General features: G+C 38.2%; 1 protein-coding gene across 1 annotated transcript in view; it reads left to right on the top strand.

The window, feature by feature from the left end:
* The window catches only part of DSG2 (desmoglein 2), a 49,222-nt gene that overhangs the window by 10,319 nt on the left and 14,205 nt on the right, over positions 1 to 24,698 (top strand). The window contains exons 2-11 of the mRNA XM_046671395.1: positions 6,966 to 7,001; positions 8,197 to 8,331; positions 11,830 to 11,991; positions 12,141 to 12,285; positions 13,147 to 13,313; positions 15,288 to 15,425; positions 15,539 to 15,724; positions 19,944 to 20,209; positions 23,398 to 23,540; positions 23,832 to 24,059. Of these exons, the coding sequence (XP_046527351.1) occupies positions 6,966 to 7,001; positions 8,197 to 8,331; positions 11,830 to 11,991; positions 12,141 to 12,285; positions 13,147 to 13,313; positions 15,288 to 15,425; positions 15,539 to 15,724; positions 19,944 to 20,209; positions 23,398 to 23,540; positions 23,832 to 24,059 (1,606 nt within the window). The remainder of the gene's footprint in view (positions 1 to 6,965; positions 7,002 to 8,196; positions 8,332 to 11,829; positions 11,992 to 12,140; positions 12,286 to 13,146; positions 13,314 to 15,287; positions 15,426 to 15,538; positions 15,725 to 19,943; positions 20,210 to 23,397; positions 23,541 to 23,831; positions 24,060 to 24,698) is intronic.

Genomic DNA, 24,698 nt, shown 5'->3' with positions numbered 1-24,698 from the left:
CAGGAAGTCACTCAGACTTACAGAGCTGGAAATGTTCAAAGGGAAGTGGGAAGGAGTGGGAATGGAGGACAGAAGACAGGGTCAATTATTCCATTTATATTGCCTGCAATATCCTACCAATTTGGAAATTTACAGAAATCTATGGTTCTCTGGAGTTTGTACAACCTTCTTCACCCTAGTTATTACAGTGTCTTCCAATCAGAGAAATGTGGTCTAAATCAGTGTTTCTCAATGTTGGCACTTTGCCATTTGGAGCCAGATAATGCTTTGGGGGAGTAGGGGGCACTGTCCTGTGTATTGTAGGATGTTGAGCCGCATCTCTGGTCTCTCCCCACTAGATGCCAGTAGCACTCACCATCCCCACCTCCATCCCTGATTTGACACCCAAAAATGTCTCCAGACTTTGCAAAATATCCCAGGTGGCCCCAAGGTAGGGGAGGGGGATGTGTGCACAAAATCTCCCATAGATGAGAACCACTGTTCTGAATTAAGAATGCATTCCGTGAGATACAGAGTCCCAAGGAAACAGCCAATTATTTACTTTAGAAAGGTGTAGTTCAGATCATAGCTATTTCCCTAATCAAATAAACAAATAGTTCCACAGTTGACAGAATATTGGTACAGATCTCTTAGGTTTTTTGTACAATGAGTGTGGAGCAAACATTTTCATCTGTCATGCCTTATTAAGTGTCTGTGAAAACAGGCTACTGCAGTAGGTGTGATAAAAATGCAAATAGAAGAACTATTACGAAGATTCATGACACCCTTAGCTTTAAGGTGCACATAAGTTTTTGTAAGTTTTTAGCGTGACACATACAGAAAAGTGCACATATCGCAAGTGTACTGAATTTTCACAATCTGACTCACCATGTAACCTGCAACCAGATGAAGCAACAGATTGCCAGCACCCCAAAAGCCCTGACATCATCCCCACAGACTCCCTCCCCTCTTGCAGGACCAGCTTGATCATTCCCACCCCATGGCCTATCTATTCCCTTTTCAGGACTCTGCCCCACTTGGTCCTTCATTCCTTTGTGGTCTCTGTGCAGAGAGAACCCCTTCTAAGAGCCCCCTCCAGTCTTAAATCACTCTCTGCCACCCTGTCCTTGCTTTAATTTTCTTTACAGCTCTTCTCACAACCTGTTTCTGTCTATCTCCCCAACACTTAATCCAAGAGGATAAGAGCATTCAACTACTTAGCATATGGTAGGAACTTGGGAAGTTGAAGGCATGAATAAATCCAAATTTCAGAAATTTTAAAATGAGGAAAATGCATCTTAGGTGAGGAAATACCATCATAATTCTGTTTACCGAGTGCCTGCTATGTGCTAGTCTTTGCAATAAGCACATTTATCTATTATTTCTTTTAGTTTATATAATAGCCCTGCAAAATGGGTGAACCAGTTAGGTTGCTCTTAAATACAAGTAACAAAACCCAACTAAGTATAGATTAAATAAAAGGAATATTTAATATCTTAAAAGAAATGGTCCGGAGATTGGGCGGCTCCAGACTTGACCAATTCCTTAACTCAAAGATGTTATGGTTTCAGTTTGGCTTCTCTGTCATTTTACTAATTTTATCACTCATGGTCACAAGTGGCTGTGGCCATTGCAAATATCACATCCTTGCTTAGCAGTCTCCAGAAGCAGGTGAATACAGAGATTGTGCATATGTTTCTCTTCTTGTCAGCAAGGATAATCTTTTCCAGACTCTCCTGATATCTCATTGGCCAAAATTCTCTTATGCGTTGTTATAGAGTGAATGTCTGTGCCCCCCCCCCCCCAAAATTCATATGTAGAAGCCTTAGGTCCCGCCATGATGATATTTGGAGGTAGGGCCTTTGGGAGGTAATTAGGCTTAGGTGAGGTTATGAGAGTGAGGCCCCATGCTGGGACCAATGCCCTTATAAGAAGAGACACCAGATGGCTCTCTCCTCCCCTGTATCCTCCCCCTCTGGCTCCCCATCCCATGTGAGGACATAGCGAAGGGAGCCCTCACTGGGGAACTGAATCAGCTAGCACCTCGATCTTGGACTTCCCAGCCTCTAGAACTGTGAGAAATAAATTCCTGTTGTTTAAGGCACCCAGCCTATGGTGGTTTTGTTATGGCAGCCTGAGCTGACTACTCACATTTATGCCTAAACTAGCCACCATCAAAGTGAATGAGGCTCTCGTGCTTTGGCATTTTACCAGTCTTTATTCAGCTTCGTGACTGGGTAGGGTCTATCTGATACCTGAACAAAATAGGGTTCTGTGAACACTGAAGATGAGAGGAAATGACATTTAGATACACAATCAAAAATGTCTGCACAGAGGTGTTAGTAGTTCTCATTGGACAAATAAGGAAACTCAGATTAAAGCAATTTATCTGACAGAATCAGGATTTTAATCTAGTATGACTGTTTCCAACATCATACACTTTCCACTGGATGAAACTGCTACTCAAAAAAACTTAAAACAGAGTCTCTGATAATAAAGTTAAGAAAAACTCTATCTTTACAACCTACCCTGAAAAAGTGGTTGAGGAGACCGGAAACAATTTTATAATGTGTATGCTACACCCACACGCAGATCTTGGCTTCTAAATACCATTCTCCGATATTAGAAACCAGAGCTCCTTAGAGAAATGGCTCTTTCTCAGGCTGGGACAGGGAAAATACAAGGCAGTAAGGAATGCTCAAAATGGTAGGCAGTAAGGAAGAGTTCAAAAAACAAAAAGATGGGGACATGTCAAAGGGACACAGAATCTAAACTTAAAGAAATTCCTAATGGCCAAAGATGGAACTACTTGAACAACAAAATAAATTAAATAGTATTGGATTATAACCCACAGAATAAAATAAATATGCATGAGTCCATGCTGATATAAATGATCGAATAGATAAATAAAGGAAGAAGGCAAATCTTTCTTACCAAAGAATTCCAAATAAAACGTAGAGGTGCCCCACCCAAAGGAGGTGACGCTTAATCTCTCTCCTCCCTTATCCCCACCCAGAGGGTGAGCTAGACTTAGCGACTCACTTCCAAGGAATAGAGGAGGGAAGGGGAAAGTAGTAACTTTGTAGTGGAGAGACCTGCAAAGGCTACCTTAACCAATAATGTCATGTGGATATCATGTACCCTAATACAATGTGATGAAAAGGGCACTTCACCACAACTCTGTGGTTTTCTTTCCAAAAACATAACCCTAGTCTAACCCTGTGAAAAATAACAGATAAACCCAAATTGGAGGACACTGCAGAACGCTTGGCCAGTTACTCATCAAAACTGTCAAGGTCATAAACAAGGAGAGACTGAGGGACTGTTACAGATCAGAGGAGACTAACGAGACAGGACGACTACATGCAATGTGGGATCTTAGATTGGATGCTGGAACAGAAGAAAAGGACATTAATGGGGAAAATGGTAAAATCTGAATAAAGCATGGAATTTAGTTAACTGTGCATTGTCTAAATGTACCAATATTAATATCTTAGTTTTGACAAATGTACCATAGTTATTTAAGGTGTTAACATTAGGGGGAAACTGCACCATCTTTGCAGCATTGTGTAAATCTAAAATTATTCCTAAATTAAAAATTTATTTAAAAAGAAGTGTGTGCTAGATAGTTGAAACTGGGTGTTGGCTATGTGGGTGTTTATTGTATTGCTCACTCTGCTTTTGTATATATTTGCAATTTAAAAAATTTTTAACATTAAAAATAAGTAAATTATGCAGCCAGCTCCGTGGCGTAGTGGTTGAGTTTGGTGTGCTCTGCTTCGGTGGCCCAGGTTCACAGGTTCAGATCCCAGGCATGGACCTACACCACTAGTCAGCCATATTGTGGCGGCAACCCACATATAAAGTGGAAGAAGATTGGCATAGGTAGCTAATTGGCTCAGGGCTTTTCTTCCTCAAGCCAAAAATGAGGAAGATCGGCAACAGATATTAGCTCAGAACTAATTTCCTCAGCAAAAGAAAAAAGTAAATTCATGAAATAAAATGTAAGATTCTCTGCTTTCAAGACGTTAGTGCTCAAGTGTAACAAAGTTTCTTGTGTTAACTTCTGAGACAGTAATGAATAAGGCAGACTGCATTGTCTCTATCCCTAAACGAACAATTGATATTCCATATCACGTTCTACAACCTTGCTCCTCGAGAACCTGTAGCTTGAGCATCATTTAAGTGCTAGTTAGAAATGCAAAGTATAAGGCTGAACTCTAGACATACTGAATTGAAATCTTCATTTTAACAAGATCCCCAGTAAACAAAATACACGTTCAAGTTTAAGCAGCACTGTTTGAAACCATGTGATTTTCTGCATTTCTTAAGTAACATCTAGCAAGTACATTCCAATAAAAAAAGATCAATGCAGATATACTTAGGAAGGGTTTACCTTTGACTAAAGGATCATACATTGCTCCCTTTTATTTATATCCTAGTAAAACACATTATGTTTGTTCAGAATGATAACATTTACTTAAAATAACACCTGCTTATTATACTTGTGCTAGGCCCGATAAGATTCTAGGGAAGAATAAAAGTGGTAAATATTGGATCCAGCCAACCCCTCAATATGGCCTGTACAAAGAGAAGAGACGATGGTTAGGAGGCTGGGCAAGAAATAAATTATATTTTAAGAATGTCCCCTGATGATGTGACACCGAGGAATCTTGGATCTAGTCCCTAGTCTTTCCACAATTCCCAAAAGAGAAACACGCAGAGAGAAGTGATCCATCTCAGCATTGTTTTTACTTGTTTTTCATACCGTGCCGCCTTTGAAAATACGTAAATTTAGGGAGCACAACTTTGGCTAGAGATATCTCTGGCTATTGCTAGCTTGGTAAATTAATAATAGAGAGGACAAGGAAGACATAATATATCTGACCATAAAATAGAAAATTAAGCATGTTGTGCATCTGCTCCAGAGAGGCTCATACCAGAGGCTGAACATCGACTATCCTTGAGTTTCTCTTTGGAAGAGTAGGGGCAAGAACATGTTCTGACAAGGTAGAGGGAAGAAAGGAAGGTGAGGGATCCACAAGTAGAACAGACCCTGCAAGAAGCCTTCAAAGGGATGTGAAGAAGTGGAAGAGACTTAGAAATTTTACAGAAAGCCCTATTTTCCATGTAGTTCTCTGTTTTCCTGTAGCTCCATTTACCAACTAGGGCTTCTTGGATCCGTGTGACATGAGATGCAGGTGGAAGAAGGCAAACAAGACTGAGAAAATCCAAATTAAGACATTACAGTGAATTAATGCATAAATGGCAGGTGGGGAAGTAAAGGCAATAAATACATACAATTGTTTCAGTGTGAAATTACAGTAAAAGAAGGTTATGGAGCAGTAGATTAAATGTTAGCAGAAACAAGGATAGGGTTGGTTTATTTTTAAGAGAGGGAAGATCTGAATATGTTTGGTTGTCAGTGTGAAGGAAATGAACATGTTGGATTAGCCAGTAGGGAAGGAAGATAAAAGTTAGTGAAAGGAACAAGGTTCTTGAGAAGGTAAATGTGGGAGAACAAGTAGGAGAGTGGAAGGTAAAGAACACAGATGGTGGTTAACCTTGGAGAGGAATCAAGACACCTCTTCCTTGAAGAAGGGAAGGAAAAGATGATTGAAGGTACAATCTGAGTCAAATAAAACATGGGGTCATCTCCTAAGAATGAGTGGGTTCAGAGGTGGTGTGGGTGTGATTGGCACATTCCCCCGAAGTTTGGACTGGAATGATGGGGCTACAATAAGAGAGAGACAAAGATAAGGTGACTGTATAGTTTATGCTCTGAATGAGCACACTTTTGAGAAGGAAAGAGTTGCTAACAGATGGGATGCCTGCACAATAGGTGTCAGCTGGACGCTCCTGGGCAAATGTAAACATTTGGTCACCCTAGAAATGTGCACCACCCCTGTGGAGGGAGCGGCTATTAGCATGGATTGTGATGGGTCCATTCAGTCACCGCAGCTCTCTCTAGCGGCATCGCCAGTACAGGGTCAGAATCAAACAAAGTAATAGACGTTCAGAGTTGGGAAAAAAGTGAGGCAGGAATATTAGAAGTTCAAGAGAATGAGGGATCCCTGACTCATTGATAGCGTCTTTGGAATGGCTGGCAATAGTCTACCAGCATTGCCCAATAGCGTTGCCTGCAATGATGAAAATTTTCTCTAGCCGCTTGCCTTCTGTGGCTATTGAGCAAATTAATTTCAAATAATTTAAGTTTAAATCTAAATAGCCACATGTGGCTGCCATATTAGAAGGTGCTGGTTTAGATTAAGCCAGGAGAAAAGAGAAGCCAAGAGGAGGTCAATGGACTGTAAAAGTACAGTGAAAGTCAAAAAGCAGGGTAGGAGTTTATTGTGCAGATTTTAGAGTGAACATAACTCTGTTTAGTTCTGTGTAATGATGAAGTCTGAAGTGCGACAGTGCTTGATAAGAACCAAAGAAAAGAGTTGGTGGGACTGAGGAAGTTGAGGAATGATGTCCAAATAAGGACAGTCGTGTGTGTGTGTGTGTGTGTGTGTGTGTGTGTGTGTGTGTGACCCTGGGGGATAATGGGAGATAGTGTGGGGAGGGGGCAAGGGGCGGTGTGCGTCTCTGTATCTCACACAAAAGGCCTTGAGGAAAGGTCAATGGGTCCCAGAGAACGTGAGATGAAAACCCTAAAGTAAGGAGAAAAAGGTCAGCAAATGGCTAAGATTTCAAGAGGACAGTTTTGGCTTTTGTTTTTCAGTTATTCATTGAGTTCTGAGTTTTCTGCAAGAGGCAGTGTGGATCAAAAAGAATGTAGATTCCTCCCTCTGGCCCTGGTCCTTGTCGGGAGGCAAAGGGAAAAATTATAATTTGTTTCCTTTTGACAAAGGAGGATAGTAGTGGTGGTTAAATTTTTTTTTTAAATACCTATAGTATCCTAAGTGGTAGGTCATTAACAATGTATTTAAACTGAATTAAGTGACAAACTGTATTAAATAACAAATAATTTTATTTTACAGATCTGCTGTAACTTTGGAAATGGACTCCATTTAGAGGTAAGGAGCCAAGGGGATTATTTTTGTCTTTTGGACTCAGAGGCTTAATTTCATGGAAGACAGTTTGTGCCTTACCAGATTAAAAATGCTCACTCCCTGAGTCCCAGCTGTTCCCATTCAAACAAGTGCACAGGAACAACTATCCAGGGATGTTTGGTGCAGCGTTTTCTGACAGTCTAAAGGTCCATCAATAGGAGAATGATAAAGTAATTTATGATACATAGAAGAATGTCTGTGATGAGGTGCTGAATGAAAAAATCAAGGGGCAGAATGAGAAGTATAGTATAATTCCATTTTTATGGGAAAAAGACTTTTATACACATGCAACTGTATGGTCCTGAGAAAAGATTAACCAAGCTGCTAACAGTAAATACTCCGAAGTGTGAGTGAAAAAGTAGAAAGAAGTTTTACGTTTTTGCGTTATAAATTCTATTTTAATTTTTTGATATAATTTTTTTGTTATAGAATTTTTTCAAATAAAAACAAAAAATTCAATGACTTAATGATAACCAGTGTAAATATTTTGAAATAAAACACGTTATGTAGAGCAACAAAATGAGTAAAACCTAGAATAATGATCATTTCTGATCTTAAGATACTAGGTCAGCTGTATTGAAATTTTCCTTGGATAGGATATATATCTATTAAAGCCTAACTAAAAATTTATAATTTTCCACTTAAGGTTCTGAAAATGAAAGATGGGTAATTTAATCCTTTACCCCATTCTTAAAAATAAATTCATTAGCTGACAGGTTACCAGTTTTAGTCAAATTGATAACAACAGGTTACTAAGATTTAGTCTTACAGCATTTAATAATTCATTTTTAAACTGTAAGCTACCACAGAAAAATCAAACTTCATTTTCAGTGAGTAAGAAAAAAAATTCTTGACGTAGTATATTAATTGTAACTTGCCCATTTGTAAGGTCACTAAATTACTCTGAGAAATCTTTTTTCACTGATAAGAATGACACCCTACCACTGTATCATTTGGAGACAGTCTCTTGAACACCTGTCGAGTTTGCTGGAGTGTATTCATTTTCTCTTTGAAAATGGATCTTAAGAAATATGAAATTTATATCTTAAAACTTGCACAGCTATTTTTAAAGTTTTAGTAAAGTCTAGTAAATTTAGTAAATTCCATACTGATGTCTCAGGGTACTTAATAATTTTTTGGCCATATTTTATTGTTGTAGGTCTTCAACACAAGAAATGAAAATGAGCTGCTTTCTAAACATACTCACTTAGTACGGCAAAAGCGGGCCTGGATCACGGCCCCTGTGGCTCTCCGGGAGGGAGAAGATCTGTCCAAAAAGAATCCTATTGCCAAGGTACCTTCTCCAGAGAAAGAGGAAATATATACATATTATTCAAATACGTTGTGATAAAACTTTCATGTTCGTGTTAAAATTTAAAGAGAATTATATAATGTACTTACTGAGTCTTTTGACGTTACGTATAATGTTTGAAAATTAGCAGAGCTTAACTTTTAGCAGAAAGTGCCAACCCGAAGATTGTCTTTTCCATTCTGAAAGATGCGTATTTAGTGAAAATATATATAATTTGGGGCTTTGGTTCAACTAAGAGTTAAGGGATCTGGCACTAGTTGAACCTTTGTTTAACACTTTTCAAAATAAGACACTATCTGTAGGGGAGGAAAAATGTTTCTCTTGCCACCCTCCTAGGCCCTACTTTGTAAATTGGATTGACAAAAGACAGATTAACAAGAGAAAAACAAACAGAAGTGCATGAACATGTGTATTGCACATGTAACACCTGAGCGTACCCAGAAATGTGTAACTCAGCAGTTTGCTTTGAACTTGGGCTTAGCAAAGGAACAAATTTTTAGAGAAGTGACTAAGAAAAAGGACCTTGAATCTCTAGGGGTAGTAAATTGTGGGAAGGCAAATATATTGGAAACTAATGGTAGAAAAAGGCTGGTTAGTAAAGTTTGTTCCGTGGGTTCCTGGTGTCATCTCCAAGCCAATATGGGTCTGAAGTTGTCTCTGATGATTAATTTTTGTTCTTCCTGGTAGAGAGGGGAGGGAGGACACCCTTACAGATTTTTGTCCTGCTTTTAGGCAAGAGGGGGAGGGCAGAGAACTTTTCTCCCGTCTGCTCCTTCTCAATTGCCTTCAGCCTCAAAATAATCCTATACCAAAGTAGCTTATTTTGGGGTGGCATATTCTGCCACTCTACACATAAAAAATAATGTTCAAAATGAAAAGAACCAATATCTAATAAGTAGGATAACCATACACTCTACTTGAGACAGTCTTGGTTAATGCCCGTTGTCCTGGCTTAATAATTAATAACTCTCCTTTCACTCTCAAAGGGGTGAGATTTTTTGATAAATTATATAGTAATCATACTAATATGTTAATATGTATCTCAGATTTAGCAGCTGCAAACCCAAACCTTAATTTTTCTCCTAAAGCTGTTTTACATAAGTTCTGCCCATTTCAGTAAATAGCACTGTAATTCTATCCAGTTTTTCAAAAACGTGGCAAGTGCTATCAGTTCTACCCCCAAAATATATTCTAGATCTGCTCACTTCTCTCCACTGCCGCACCCCTCATCCAGGTTACTGTCATCTCTAACCTGTGTTACAAAAGAGCCCGAGACCTTGTCGCCCTGCTTTCACTCTTGGGCCACGCCGCCCCTCGCTCCACCCCCCAGTCCATTCTTCAGAAACCAGCCAGGGTGAGCAGTTGAAAAAACATCGAAGCATGTTCACCCCCTTAGTGAGACCCTTTCAGTAGCTACAATGGAAGGAATAAACTTGGGATTTTTTGACCTTGGCCTCTTCTCTGACCTCAGCTCCTGTTACCCCTCACCCCCTACTCTGCTCCATCCCTAAACTGACACAAGCTCATTCCAGCCTCTCACCCTTTGCATTACTGTTCACTCTGTCTAGAATCCCCTCCCTACAGATACTTACAGTATCTCACAGCATCAAGCCTCTGCCCAAGTGTCAACTCCTAGGAGAATTCCCTTCCCTTCCTCACGCCATCTCTCTCAGTCCTATTACTCCGTTTCAGCTTCATTTATGGCACATTCCACTCAAGACGTTGTGCTGTATGTTGCTTGCTTATTGTCTGGCTCCCTCCATAGAGTGTAAGTCTCCTGAGGGCAGGGGCTTAGTCCTTAGGCTCATAGCTCATACCCTGTGCCCCGAGCCGTGCCAACATCCAGCAGGTGCTCAGTAAACATTGGTATGAATGAATAAATGTTCGTACCCAAGTGTTACGTTCATCTTTCCAATCTTATAAATGTTGTACATGAAGAGCTCCGTAAAAGAAAGAGCAGCTGTGCAACAAAAGACAACAATTTCCTTTTTCCAGCAATGTGTTGTTTTCATAAAAGCCTTCCAAAATCTAAATTTTTCATCATGGCTTTACATAATAGTATATATGCAATCAGTTAAGGTTTTTGTTTTGGTATTTTTGGTTTTCTGAGATATCTGAGTTATTCACACATTCTTTCAATAGGTTTCCCTAAAAGGCATTGATTCTTTGGGGTTCTATAAGTGCTAGTTGTTCTTCTTTCTAATTTTGATTATATAAGTTCCTAAGAGTAAAATTTACATAAAAAGCAAAAACGTCTTATTAAATTTCCCCAACTTTCCAAATTATCTACAGGTAATACTGTCAACAGTTTAGTATCTTCCGGGTCTTATAAAATGCATAAATATGTGTATACCTACATACTCTTACGTGCATACGTATATACATACAAACCAACACTTATGTCGACACAAGTTTGTTTTAGTTTTAACATAAGTGGAATTATATAATACCTATAATCAGTACATAAAGATCTAGAATATTCTTTATAAATACTTTAGTGTATATATATACACACATACATATGCAAATACATGTATGTGTGTGTATATATGTGTATACACTGTACTTGGCAAAAAAAGAGACAGACAGAAGCACAGAGAAAGACAAACAGATCGATAGAAGCTGTCTCTGAAGAGTAATCACGGGACTGCTCCAGGTTCACCATTCCGCTCCAGAACTAGAGCTGGTGTCCCAGGAGGTTGGAGGCCCCATCTGCTGTTCCCTTAGTATTCTCAGCAGCAACTCCCCAGCCCCAGTGCATGTTGGGAAACCTATGGGAAGAAAGCGTAACTAATCCTGAGGTTTCAGGAAAAAGAACCCACCAGGCAGGTGGGTGGCGATGGCTTCAGTGAAGTCTAAAGGAGGGAATTGAGGAACCAAGAGGAGGCCACAGAGACTAATCACACTTACTATGCAGAATTAGGGATACGGATAAAGTGTTTATAGAGCATGAAGATGGCAACTACAGAAGACCCAGTGGGTTAGAAACATCAATTTCCTGAAGCATTTTAAGCAGAGAAGGTGCTTGATTATTTTAATCCTTCAAAGGAAAGATGCCTTCTTCATGCTTTCCAGATGATTAAATGGATTTCTGAAGGTGATTTTAACTTTGCAAATTTTACCTTATGTGCTAAACTTAAAATTTACCCCCCCCCCCCGCCACCAGTACCCCTAATGATATCTTAACTTCATAACAACCCTGAGAGGGAGACAATAGTATCTCTCCACTTTACAGATAACAACACTGAGGCACAGAGAGGTTCAGTGACTGTCTTAGTATCACATAACCACTGAGTGGCTGAGAGGAGAGGAGAACCCAGGTTCTCTAACACCAGCACATCTGCTCTTGAGCCCTTGTGCTCCCATACCTCCTGCTGTCAGCATCCTGACAACTTCAGAGGGAAATTTGCCCTTAAAAATATTTACAAGTAAGTTATAGAGGGTTTAACTGGAGGCATTCCTCTGTTGTTTTTGTGTTAGATACATTCTGATATTGCAGAAGAAAAAGGACTAAAAATTACATACAAATACACCGGAAAAGGGATCACAGAGCCACCTTTTGGCGTGTTTGTCTTTAATAAAGACACTGGAGACTTGAACATTACCCGCATTCTTGATCGAGAAGAAACACCATATTTTCTGGTAAGACCAATTTTACGTTTATTTGTTTGGAGTTTTTCTTTGGTAATAGTTATGGTTCGTTTTATTAATTTATTTATTTATTGATCCCTGCTAGTTCAATTACCTTAGCTTAAATCTAATCTCTGCTATTATTTGTGTCATGATTTCAGCTGATGGGTTACGCTTTGGATGTAAGAGGAAACAACCTAGAGAAACCATTAGAACTCCGCATTAAAGTTCTCGATATCAATGACAATGAGCCAGTGTTCACCCAGGCCGTCTTTGCTGGGTCTATTGAAGAGCTGAGTGCAGCACGTAAGAGTCTATTATTTTTATGAATGAATACCCAAGGTCATTTTCTCCTCATCATGTAACGGAACACTAAGTCCTCTCTCTTAATGGAGGCTGAGTATTGCCCACAGGACAAATAATAGTAAACGTATTGCTCTAAGTTTGGACTTAGAAAGACTGCCTTTTTTGTGATAAGTTCAAAAGACTTTACATGGCATCTTTTTTACCCTGAGAACAGATATGGTAGACTGACGTGACAGGTTAAGTCACTAGCAACTCTTCTGCCCTGTAGCAGGGAAGCAGCCATGGACAATATGTAAACAAATGGGCGTGGCTATGGTCCAGTAAAATCTTATTTACAAAGCCCGGTGGCTGGCTGGCTTTGGCCCACTGGCAGTAGTTGGCTGACCTTTGGCTTACGTTATTTCTCCCGTCAGATTTCTCGACAGCATTGTTAATGCACTCTCCATATGAAGACTTGCAGGAGAGATTCCTCTTAGATCATAGTGTAAAGAATAGCCATGCTTCTCCTGAATTGTTTGTATTTTAAAAAGTATGTATTTGTATTTGTTCAAACTGCTTTCTTTGTATTGGTTATTAAAATTATTATAAATAAATTTGCAGCCCTCCTGTAGCAAGTGTTCAGGACTGCACCCCAAGAATTGGACGTGCTGACCTCAGCCTAGCCCTCATCATGTTTTTTCTATTCCTATACTCCATTCACACTTACTTCCTCATCCAATTAAATCTTTTGATTTTGGTAAACTGTGAGTTTGATGCATCTGAAATCCTTTTGGGAACAAGCTGAAATTATAAGTAAAGTAACAGCGTATATAAGTGTCTTAAAGTTGAGTTTCATCTTGGACACCCTGTTTCTAATGCCAGATACACTTGTGATGACAGTCATCGCAACAGATGCGGATGAGCCCAATACCATGAATTCTAAAATTTCCTATAGAATTGTGTCTCAGGAGCCTGCTTCTTCTCCAGTGTTCCACCTAAATAAAGACACAGGGGAGATTTATACGACCAGTGTTGCCTTGGACAGAGAGGTAAATTAATATTTGTTGTTACTCATCTTTAAACTATAATCCTTTCACATTCTCCTCTCTATTTCTTTTTTTTCTCCCTCTTTTCCTACTTTGTTCTATATTCCTCATTCATGGGGTAACTCCTGAAATTATCCTTTTTTAGGGATGCGCTGTCTAATATGGTAGCCATTAGCCATAGGAGGCCATTGAGCACGTGGTCTGTGACTAGTCCAAATTGAGATGTGCTGTAACTGTAAACTATCCACCAGATTGGGAAGACCTGGTGTGAAAAAAGGCATGTAATGTAATTATCATCTTGATAATTTTTTGTTGCTTACATGTTGAAATGATAGTATTTTGGATACTGTAGGTAAAATATAATATATTTGTTTAAAATTAGTATTGCCTATTCTTTTTACTTTTTTAAGTTGGCTGCTAGGAAATTTTAAATTACGTAGGGACAGCAGTGTTCTAAGGCCTCTCCAGTCAGGATTCTGTTTGCTAGAGAGTTCTAAAGCAATGTTCCTTAATTTGTGTTTCTGTAATGAAATCTCAGGAGTCTGCTTTACTTCAAATATATATACAGAGGGAGGGAAAAAATTGAAATAGGAGTCCTACTTACAGTAATAGAAATATTTATAAAGGAAAGAATTATTATAAATCCCAAATTGGAGGAAAATTTGCCTGAGTTTCCTAGAGAAGCTGTTCCCTCAAACGTTTCACTTTTATATTTCTAACTCAAAGGGAAAATTTTAGATGAAAAAGGGAGATATAGGATTTTTTTAAATGCTGCATACGTGAAGGGTTTAACAGTGTGCACGAGTAAAATGTTGATGATCCTAAGAACACTGAATTGTCATCAAATATAAAGCATCGTCCACGTGCAGTCAGTGTATTTTGCATTACTTCGAAAATTATTTGACTCTGCCTAGAGAGGGAGAGCATTGTGCCCAGAATTACTATTGGAATCTTTGCAAAATTAAAGAATATTGTTACTCCTAAAATTCTGCTCTGCACTTTTCACATAAAATTAGAGTGGAAAAGTATTATTTTGAATTAGTAGAGTGATTTTTTAACAAGATACTGTCTCTGAAAACCATAGAATGTTTAGCCAGTAATCGTGGCCGCCACTAATTGGGCGTTTACCATGTGCCAGTTGTTATTCCAAGCCTTTTACATAGATTAATCCATTAAATTCACCTAGGAACCCTGGGAGGGAGATCTAATTATTATCCCCATTTTATGCAGAAGGAAACCAAAGGTCAAAGGGATTAAGTGTGTGTCCAACACAGGTAATAAGTGACAAAGCCAGAATTGGAACGCAAGCAGCTGGCTCCAGAGCCTTTGCTGTCCTGCCTTTCACTGAGCGGTTCTGCCCCACCCAGGACCCCCATGCATTGGTACTGGCTGCCTGGTTCCTTCTTAAACTCCAGTCATACTGAAGGGGGCCATCGTAAGGGAGCATGTTGAAGAGAAGGATTCACTTTGGATTAACATCCAAGATGTTGCTCTCTAGACACATTCTCTAAAAATCATGTCTTTCGAGATGTCTGGACAAAGTTCACCAGGTTTTGCCTTCCCTGGCCGTTTTCTTGGGAACTAGATTTTCCTAGCTTAACTTTAGCTGAGCATGAGATGTAGGGCAGACAGGACCAATTCCTACAGTCCTGCCATCACTTCTGGTGTAGAGCAAACTACATTTTGAACACCCCCCTGTGCACAGACTGCATTAAGGAGAGACTTATCTCCTGATAATATCACCAATGGTACCTTTAAGAATTTGACTATCAACAACTCCTCTAGGGTTTTCTGCCTTTCTGGAAAAGCTCTGATGGCAAGTAAACAGCATCTTCACACAAATAACAGCAGATCATGAAACTTACTTATGAATAAAATATACTGTGGTTCCTTCCCTTGGTGACAAAGTGAACTAAAAACCAGATTTGGGAAGCGATTCATTTTCATCCCAGCTGGATGTTTTTCATTGCCCTGCAGGAACACAGCAGCTATACTTTGACAGTAGAAGCGAGAGATGGCAATGGACAAATCACGGATAAACCAGTGACACAAGCTCAAGTTCAGATTCGTATTTTGGATGTCAATGACAATATACCTGTAGCCGAAAAGGAAACGGTAACTATTATTTTTATAACAAATATACCTACTTATTCATATTTTAGTCCGAAGAACATATCATGTATGTTTGTGTTACATTAAAATAAACATCATATGTTCATGTTTTGCAGTATGAAGGGACGGTTGAAGAAAATAAAGCCAATGTAGAAGTTATACGCATTAAAGTGTTCGATGCAGATGAAATAGGCTCTGATAATTGGTTAGCAAATTTTACATTTGCATCAGGAAACGAAAAAGGTTATTTCCACATAGAAACTGATACTCAAACTAATGAAGGAATTGTGACCCTTATTAAGGTAAGTACTTAGTGTTCAAAACTGGAATGGGAGAAGTTGGTGCAGAGGAGGCAACTGATATATTTTGAGCCCCAAACACTTACAAATGCTTTACATTCTCATCTAACTGGCGTCACAGTTGTTTGAGATAGGAGCTATCCCTTTTTGCCCAGGTTCTGTGTTTAGTAAGTGGTCACAGTACAGTTCAAATTCAGATCAGGGGACTCTGATCCTAACCTGGCAGCATGATACAAGCATCATTATTGCTTAGCACTCTTCTGGTCTTCCTTGCAGCCTGTGCCTGACTATGGCATTCCCATGTCATGACTTCTTGCCTCTACTGAGTATGCCCCAACTTACTCTGTCTTATTGGATCAACTTAACAGTAAAGCCAAACCTCATTAATGACATCTAAAAACAAAAGCTGTAATAACTTGATAAAGCCCTCATGTAGTTGTCCTTATACTTATGTGTGCCTAAGAATCACCTAGTAAAGCTATATTCCAAAAATGCAGATTTCTTGGCCCTATCATCGATAATTCTGATTGAGTTGGACTCAGGAACTCACCTTCATAACAAAAATCCACTTGTGATTCTAATATAAGTAGTATGACGGTCACATTTTGAAAGCCAGTGGCCAAACCTCTTGTGCTTAATTGAATCAATGAAGGAAAAATTAAGTAGTCTTATTAAACATATGGGTCTTATACATTTGAAACCCATTACCCCCACAGAATCTCTTTAAGCAGAAATTACAGGATGGATTTTTATCTGGTAGAATAAGTAAGGAAGAAAATCAATGTATTTTTAAATGGCTTATGGTAGAATTGCCTTTATCAGATTTTAAAGTAAAATGCAAATCTATAGCTTTCAAAACACTATTCCATTAAGTCACACACAGACAAAAATTGATTCCAGAACTTTCCAGAGTTTTACAAAACTTTAATATATGGCAAAGTAGGTAAAATCTAACAGTGGGAAGAGGAATAATGGTAATATAAATGTATAACAGAGTAGTGAAAAATTAACTTGAAGTTTCACAGTAATAATTCTGGGTACCATTTATCAATAGGCTACTACTGTCTGCATTTAGACTACCTTTATTCAAAGCAGAGAAAACTAGAATAAGATTACCGCGTGTTTAAAGGGAAGACACATTTTATGATTATTGAAGAAATGGATAATGGCATCAGAGACAAAATAGATTTTATTTATTATATCTATCTATATCTGCTTATGTAGAAGTAAGCATACTTTTTAGTCACTGATTATAGGTGCAACCATGCTTGATGCTTGAGATGAAAAGCCAATAACAGCCATAAGGAGAAGCACTCACTTACTGATAAATGATGGAAGTGCCAGAATAGAAGTATTTGTGTGGTAGCAAAAAAAGGGATATGGTTATTTCTACCAAAGGGGGCATGGACAAAAAATAGTAAAATTAGTATTGAAATGATAGCAGGGGCCAGCCCCATGGTGTAGCTGTTAAGTTTACACATTCTGCTTCAGTGGCCCGTGATCCACCAGTTCGGATCCCAGGTGTGGACATGGCACCACTCATAAGGCATGCTATGGCAGGCATCCCACATATAAAGTAGAGGAAGATGGGCATGGATGTTCGCTCAGGGCCAGTCTTCCTCAACAAAAAAGAGGAGGATTGGCAGCAGATGTTAGCTCAGGGCTGATCTTCCTCAAAAAAAATAAAATTAAAAATTAAAAAAAAATAAAATAACAGCAACAGATTGAGAAAATTACAAATTTACTGTCTCAATTCTATAAAGAATTGCTTCCAAATTAGAAAAGCAATAATCAGATTCCATTGCAAGGAAGTTAGACAAAGAAGATCTACAAGTAGCAAATACAGACATAAAAAGATAATCAACTTCATTAGTTATTGGGGAAGATGCAAATTAAAACTATGTGAGATACCACTACACACGTGCTAGAATGGCTGTCGTCAAAAAGACTGGCAGCACCGAGTGTCAGCAAGGATCTAGAGAAACTGGAACTCCTATATTTGCTGATGGAAACATAAAATAGTGTAGCTAGTTTGTCAGTTTTTTACGGCATTAAACATAGAGTAGTTATCCAGTGAGCCAACAATTTAGTCCTAGGTGTTCACCCAAGAAAAATAAAAACATCTTATCCATACAAAAACTTGTGTGCAAGTGTTTACAGCAGCTTTTATTCATAATAGTCAAAAACTGCTAACAGTCCACGTCTATCAACTGGTGAGCAGATAAACAAAATGTGGTGTATGTATACAGTAGAATACTGTTGAGCAATAAAAAGGAATAAAGTACTGGTACATGTTACTGGATGAACCTTAGAAACATTGAATTTTGTGTAAGAAGCCAGACACAAAATACTGCATATCATATGATTCCATTTATGTGAAATTTCTAGAAAAGGCAAAATGATGGATGGAGAAAGCAGACGAGTGGTTGCTTGGGGCTAGGGGATGTGAGTAGGAATTGACTGCAAAAAGGCAAAAAGGAACTTTTTGGGGTGATGAAAGTATTCTAAAAGTGAACAGTTGTGGTGTTTGCAAAACCATATAGGTTCACTAAAAATCATCGTGCTGCACACTTAAAAAGGGCGAATTTCATTGTAGGTAAATTAGACCTCAATAAAGCTGTCAAAAAAAAGATAAATGAGAACGACAGATACTTTAAACTGTGGAAATAGAGGTAGGGAATCATCACACAAAAAACAGCCTCAGCTTTGTTAACAAATAAATTTAAAACCTTCAATGCTATTAAAAATAGCAAAAATGGAAATGATAAAATGTGTTGACAATTGTAAAGAAAATAAGAGTATATGCCCGCATACATTGCTCTTGATGCTGAAAGTTTTTCCATTCTCTTTGGGCATCATGGCTATTTTTAACAAACACTGTGAAATAGCTTTTATGTCCTCAGTACCTAGCTCTTTTTGTTTATAGCATTGTCTTGGCTTTCCACAGTCTTTGAATACGAATGACAGTGGCTGGAAGATTTTATTTCTCATCCAGCCTACATCATGCCTTCAAAACAAGCATGTGAAGTGCAAAAGCAACTTAAAAAGAAAACATAGAGTGTATTTTCTGTAGTCATATCTGTTGTGTGCTTGTCCCAACACCATAGTGTCCCATATAAAAAAAGAGGCAGGAAAAGTTGTTATCCATCAAAAACCCTACAGAGAGGATAAGAAATTTCATAACAAATCTTCCAAAAACAAAAGTGAACCTCTTTGCAGTAATTCATGTAAACACACGTAATATATGTAATGTTATACTAAAGAAATAAGCATAAATGGTCAGTGCGTCTAAATGGTCAGGGCCACTAGGAATAAAGCAACAGGACCTAAATAAACTTTGACTAGATACTTCTTTTAGTAGTAGGATGTAGCTCAACAGAGGAAAAATGCTCTGTATAAATATGTGCAGAGCAGTATTAATTATATTTAAAAATTGCCAGTACTCCAAATGCCCAGTAATAGAATGGCTAAGTAAATTATATCTAAATCATAGAATAAAATAGAAAAGTTTGTAAAAAGAAAATGGACAAATTGGAACATAAAATATGCATACAGTGATATACTGATTATATCAAGTGTACTTTCTAAATACCACAGTTCACAAAGAATAGCATATTTGGAGGAAGGTTCATTTTTTATGGCGTTAATCGCAAACCAGATATTAATAGACATTATGGTAGAAAGGAGGGGCGGTAGGTTCTTTGTTTAAACAAGTTTCTAAAGCCCTGGGTTTAACAAAGTTAGACGTCATCTTTCCTCCAGGAGGTCTCAGTTCTTGCTCTGCTAGTGTGCAGTGAAAGTCGGTGTGAGGGGAACAGAGCTGGCAGTGCTGCCACTGCTTAGTGGCCCTTTTCACCAGAACACCCCCACAGAGCACAGTTTAAGGAATACTCATTTATCTTAAATGTCCATTCATGTTTTTCATTAAGAAAAAAAATCACTTCAAATTGTCAAAAAGTATACATTTTTAAAATGATTTTGACCTTTAAAAAATTAATTAGGGATGCTTCCTAAACATTCTTAACATTTAGGAATCTCCAGATTGACAGAGACTTTTTAATTGCATGGTATTGGTATGAGAGTTGGAATACTCAGTGCCACTGTATCTCCCACGTGTGAAATTATGATGTCTACATTAAAACCACGTGTGTGTGTGTGTGTTCTATGTGGGTTCTGGTTGTTTTCTCTTTTAAAAGAATTTCTTTTGATTTTGCCTTTCTAGGAAGTAGATTATGAAGAAATAAAGAATCTTAACTTCAGCATTATTGTCACTAATAAAGCAGCATTTCACAAATCAGTTAAGAATAAATATAAGCCTATATCCATTCCCATCACGGTAAAGGTGAAAAATGTGAAAGAAGGCATTCATTTTAAAAGCAGCACAATCTCAATTCGCACTAGCGAGAGCATGGATAAAGCAAGCTTAAGCCGAATAATTGGAAAATTTGAAGCTTTCGATGAAGACACTGGAAAACTAGCCCAAGTAAGGTAAGAGTTATTAATGTATCTCCTCATTTTTAATTACTTTAAATGCCTATTTTCAAAAACTCATAATGAAATGTGGACTCTTCACTTCTTCCCACTCCACATTATAATTCCCCAAAGGTCTGTAGATTAAATTCCCCAGAGTTGTACCTGTCACTGAGAGGAAGGGAGAAATTTCCCCAGGCTTCCTTCCCTGCACCACCTGAGTGTGAGGCGGACGCTGGGTCCCTCACCTCAGAATAGTTCTGGCTAGAGAAGGTTAAAAGCAGCAAAGAGAACATTCAGAAAGAAACTTTCTAAAATCTGTCTTATTTCCTGAAAGGGTATTAGAGGTAAGAAAGGAGCAAATAAAATTTACTGCTTATTCTACTCTACACAAGTTTGGTTAAGAAAATAGCTGCATAGGGGGCTGGCCCCGTGTCTGATGGTTAAGTTCATGCGCTCCACTTCAGCGGTCCAGGGTCTGCCAGTTTGGATCCTGAGCACAGGCCTAGCACCGCTCCTCAAGCCGTGCTGTGGAGGCATCCCACATAGAAGAACTAGAATGAACTACAAATAGGATATACAGCTATGTACTGGGGCTTTGGGGAGGAAAAAAGAAGAAAAGAGTTGTGTAATGTATTTTCATATGGTGAAACCAGTTTTATTTGTACCTAAATCTTGGAAATTAATCTTCATTTAAACCATGCTATTTGGTTCAGGGATTGATGGACCTTTTATAATGTGTGTCTTGATCGTGGCGACTTTTATTCAGAATATATTTTTGAGAAGCTACTAGATGCCACCACTGTGCTAGAAGGGACTGGATTGTTCCCCCTCTATAGTGACACCTTAGGTTTGCATGATACGTTGAAATTTGCAAAGTTAATTTCCATCTTACATCTCAGAAGCATACTATGGAAAGACAACTCTACAGAGCTATTATTTATGGAATTCTAGTTACAGTGATTCTGGTTGAATTAAAAGAAGCCGCACATGGTACCCGGACACACAGCTTGTGTGCCTTTCTGCTATCAGTGCCAGAGTTGCTTGGTTTCTTGACTGTCCCCGGGCATGTGCCCCTGGGTGCCAGTACTTCATATAACGTTGTATTTAGATGCATGGCCAACTGTATCAAGAATGGGAATGTAGAGGAAACCCTTTACAAGTGTCTCTTTCCTTTTAATGAAATTCATCAGCAAATAATTTTTTCCCAAAATAATATTAACAAACAACTTCCACTGTGTTTTCTGGAGTCTTGGTGACCCTTTTTGCCCACCCTCTGTGCAGGAAGTCAGTCCTGTTTCTCTTGAGTTTTTTAGTCTGGTTTTTATTTCCATGGCTCTAAACCTAACAAGGCAGTCCTAACTGAATCCCCAGAATTGAGGATGGATGTTCCATATGATCATTTCTTCTGCTGTCCACTGAAAGGCTTATATGTTCTAATGAATTACCCTCCAATAATATTGTGGCTATCTATTGAAACTTCTGTTTACCCCCTAGCTGTTAATTTGTGCTGCCTCTTTTTTTTTTTTTTTTTTTTTGCTGAGGAAGATTTGCCCTGAGCTAGCATCTGTTGCCAGTCTCCCTCCTTTTTCGCTTGAGGAAGGTTAGCCCTGATCTGTGCCAGTCTTCTTCTATTTTGTATATGGGTTGCCGACACAGTGCGGCTGATGAGTGGTGTAGGTCTGTGCACAGGATCCGAACCTGCAAACCCAGGCTGCCGAAGCAGAGCGTGCCAAACTTAACCACTACACCACGGGGCCGGCCCCTTGGCTGCTGTTTTTGTTAAGAGCTATGAATATTTCAAAAGATATATTTTGCCTGGAAAAACAATGAACCATGCTTCTTTATTTCTCAAAGTATTTTCTTTTATTCTTTAGCATATAATTATAGAGCTTTAGATTGAGAAAGATCAATTAGATCCTACTATTTTACAGAAAAAGAATGAGAGATACAGCTAAGTTAAATTATTTTCCATTGTTCACCTAAGTAATTAGTGTTGGTATTTACAAATGCTGATAAGGACAACAGAAGAATTATTCCCTTAACTTTTTCATAATTTACTATTTTACTGATTATTCATATGTATCAGTTGTTTATGGATATTTGACATAACGTGAGCTGCCGTCTTACTTTGATGATGTCTGATTTTCACAATAGAGAAGAACAGTTAGAAAATTCCATAAATGAGATTGCAGAAAACATTCCATTGTGAAATGTGATCGTTATTACTATGACTCTGCCTTTATTATAGGTATGAATGTGGGAAACCACTGATGGCAACCAAGTCCAAGCTTTAAAATTCCAGACATGAAATTCAGACATACTTGTGAAGATCCAAATGTATTGTTTCCTCATAGAAATATTAAAAGGCAGAAGAATTTAGTTCAAGTGTATAATTGGAATTTTTTACAATAGCGGTATAAATAATTATTGCTATAAATTAGCCACTCATTCCTGTGTGCCTAAACCAACACTTTGTAGAAAATAAATTATCAATTTGACTGAACCAAGATACTCATATATTTGGTCTATATTTGTATTGGGTTATATTTTAAACTCAATGGTATTAAATTACATACATTTCTGGAGACATAATGTGAACATTCTCCTTGCCCTCCGAAAGCTGTCTCTTTCCACACTAGCTCTCCTTTACTCACTTTATCAGCACTGTTTTCAGTTTTAACTGTTTCTACCCGAAAGAAGCCTATTGCTCCTAACAATCAACATTACCCCCAAAATTTTAAAGTACTTTCATTTAAGGCATTCATTGATTTGTAAAACTGATATTTTAAAATATTGATAATATGTCAATAAACCATAGAATGTAAGACTACTTTTCTCCACCAGTTCTTGTTGGGTAACTAAGTTCTTCTCCAAAGGTTTAGCCCAGATTTGAGAGAGACTAGATCACCAGCTGTGGGACAGACTGCAGAGCAACTGGCAAATGTCCTGGGTTAGAGGGGGATGTGGCCTTTGCATTTATGTCTTGGGTATGTTAGAGAAATAAGGAAAGTTCCAACTGAAGTGTAATATACAGTAAAGGGAGGGACTTTTAGGATAGTTTCAAGAAATTTAAAACATTCCCCACTAAGGCCTGTAACAAGAACGTTTATGATGAAGCAAAAAGTAAGCTGGAAAGAGTTGTAGATATTAGAGATTCTCAATTTATCCAGAATCCAAAATTAATTTTGTTTGTTTTATAACAGATATGCCAAATTCGAAGATATAGACAATTGGATCTCTGTGAATTCTGTCACATCTGAAATTAGACTTGTAAAAATTCCCGATTTTGAATCCAGATATGTCCACAATGGTACATACACAGCTAAGATTGTGGCTATATCGGAAGGTAAGTTATTAAGTAGATATGTTTCTTGGTTACGTGTATTTAGATTTTATTTTCCAACACCAAAGTTTTGATCTTGTAGAAAAACCAAATCTCTCCAACAGATAAGCCTTGACATTTCTACTTAGTGCATTAAAAGAGATTACTTGATCCAAATATGAAAACATATGTAGGATACGGAATGTCCTAATTTGTTAGCACCTTCTCTTTACCAGATTGGCAAGAGGATTCGAACTATGTGCATTGTCAGCAATATCACCAGAATATATGTATTGTTTCTTTCCTATTTTTAAGATTATCCCAGAAAAACCATCACTGGCACCATTGTTATCACAGTTGAAGACATCAATGACAATTGCCCCACACTGATCAACCCAGTGCAGACTGTCTGTGACGACGTGCAGCATGTGAACGTGACTGCACAGGACCTGGATGGATACCCATACAGCTGGCCTTTCAGTTTCTCCATCATTGACACACCAGCTGGAATGGCAGAAAGATGGAAGATCGTACACCAAGAAAGTAAGAAAAATCATTGGACTACATATTTAAATATTAAACTGTTAGAAATCTAAAATCTTCGTAATACAGGCTGTGGTTTTTTTTTTTCATAAAGTGTATTTCCAATACAGTTTTTTAAAGGAGTTTATAAAATTAAATTCTGACCATCAGGCGGACTGTCTTTTATCTGCCTATAATAAATAACCCATTTGGAGTAACGGAAAAGGAGAGAAGAAAAATGGCCTAATGTCTTAGAGATAGCTGGATATTCTCTAAATTGTTCTTAAAGTACCTGTTTCATCTTGTGAGTTTAGGAGTACCTTGCCTGTCTAAGCACCGCAATCAGAGTAGGTGCCATCTAAAAATCTTGACATATGGTAACAATTTCATTAAAAATAACATTTATTGATCACTCACCATGTGCCAGGCACTCTGCTGGCACTTCTTATGCATCATTGCATTTAATCCTTATCCAATAACATTATTTTCTCATTACAGCTGAGGAAACTTTGGCTTACCCAGAGTTAAGTAGCTTGTTCAAAGTCACAAAGCTCATAAGTGAGGGACACAGCGCAACGAAGTGTCAGTTACTGGCCCCCCCATGCCAGATGGCCATGTGTATATATCCATATCTTGGACATATCCCCCTTGTTGACTTGA

The sequence above is a fragment of the Equus quagga genome, chromosome 9, assembly GCF_021613505.1.
Source record: "Equus quagga isolate Etosha38 chromosome 9, UCLA_HA_Equagga_1.0, whole genome shotgun sequence".
NCBI lineage: Eukaryota > Metazoa > Chordata > Mammalia > Perissodactyla > Equidae > Equus > Equus quagga.
The sequence above is the reverse complement of the archived record's forward strand: the minus strand, read 5'-3'. Positions and strand labels throughout refer to the sequence as shown.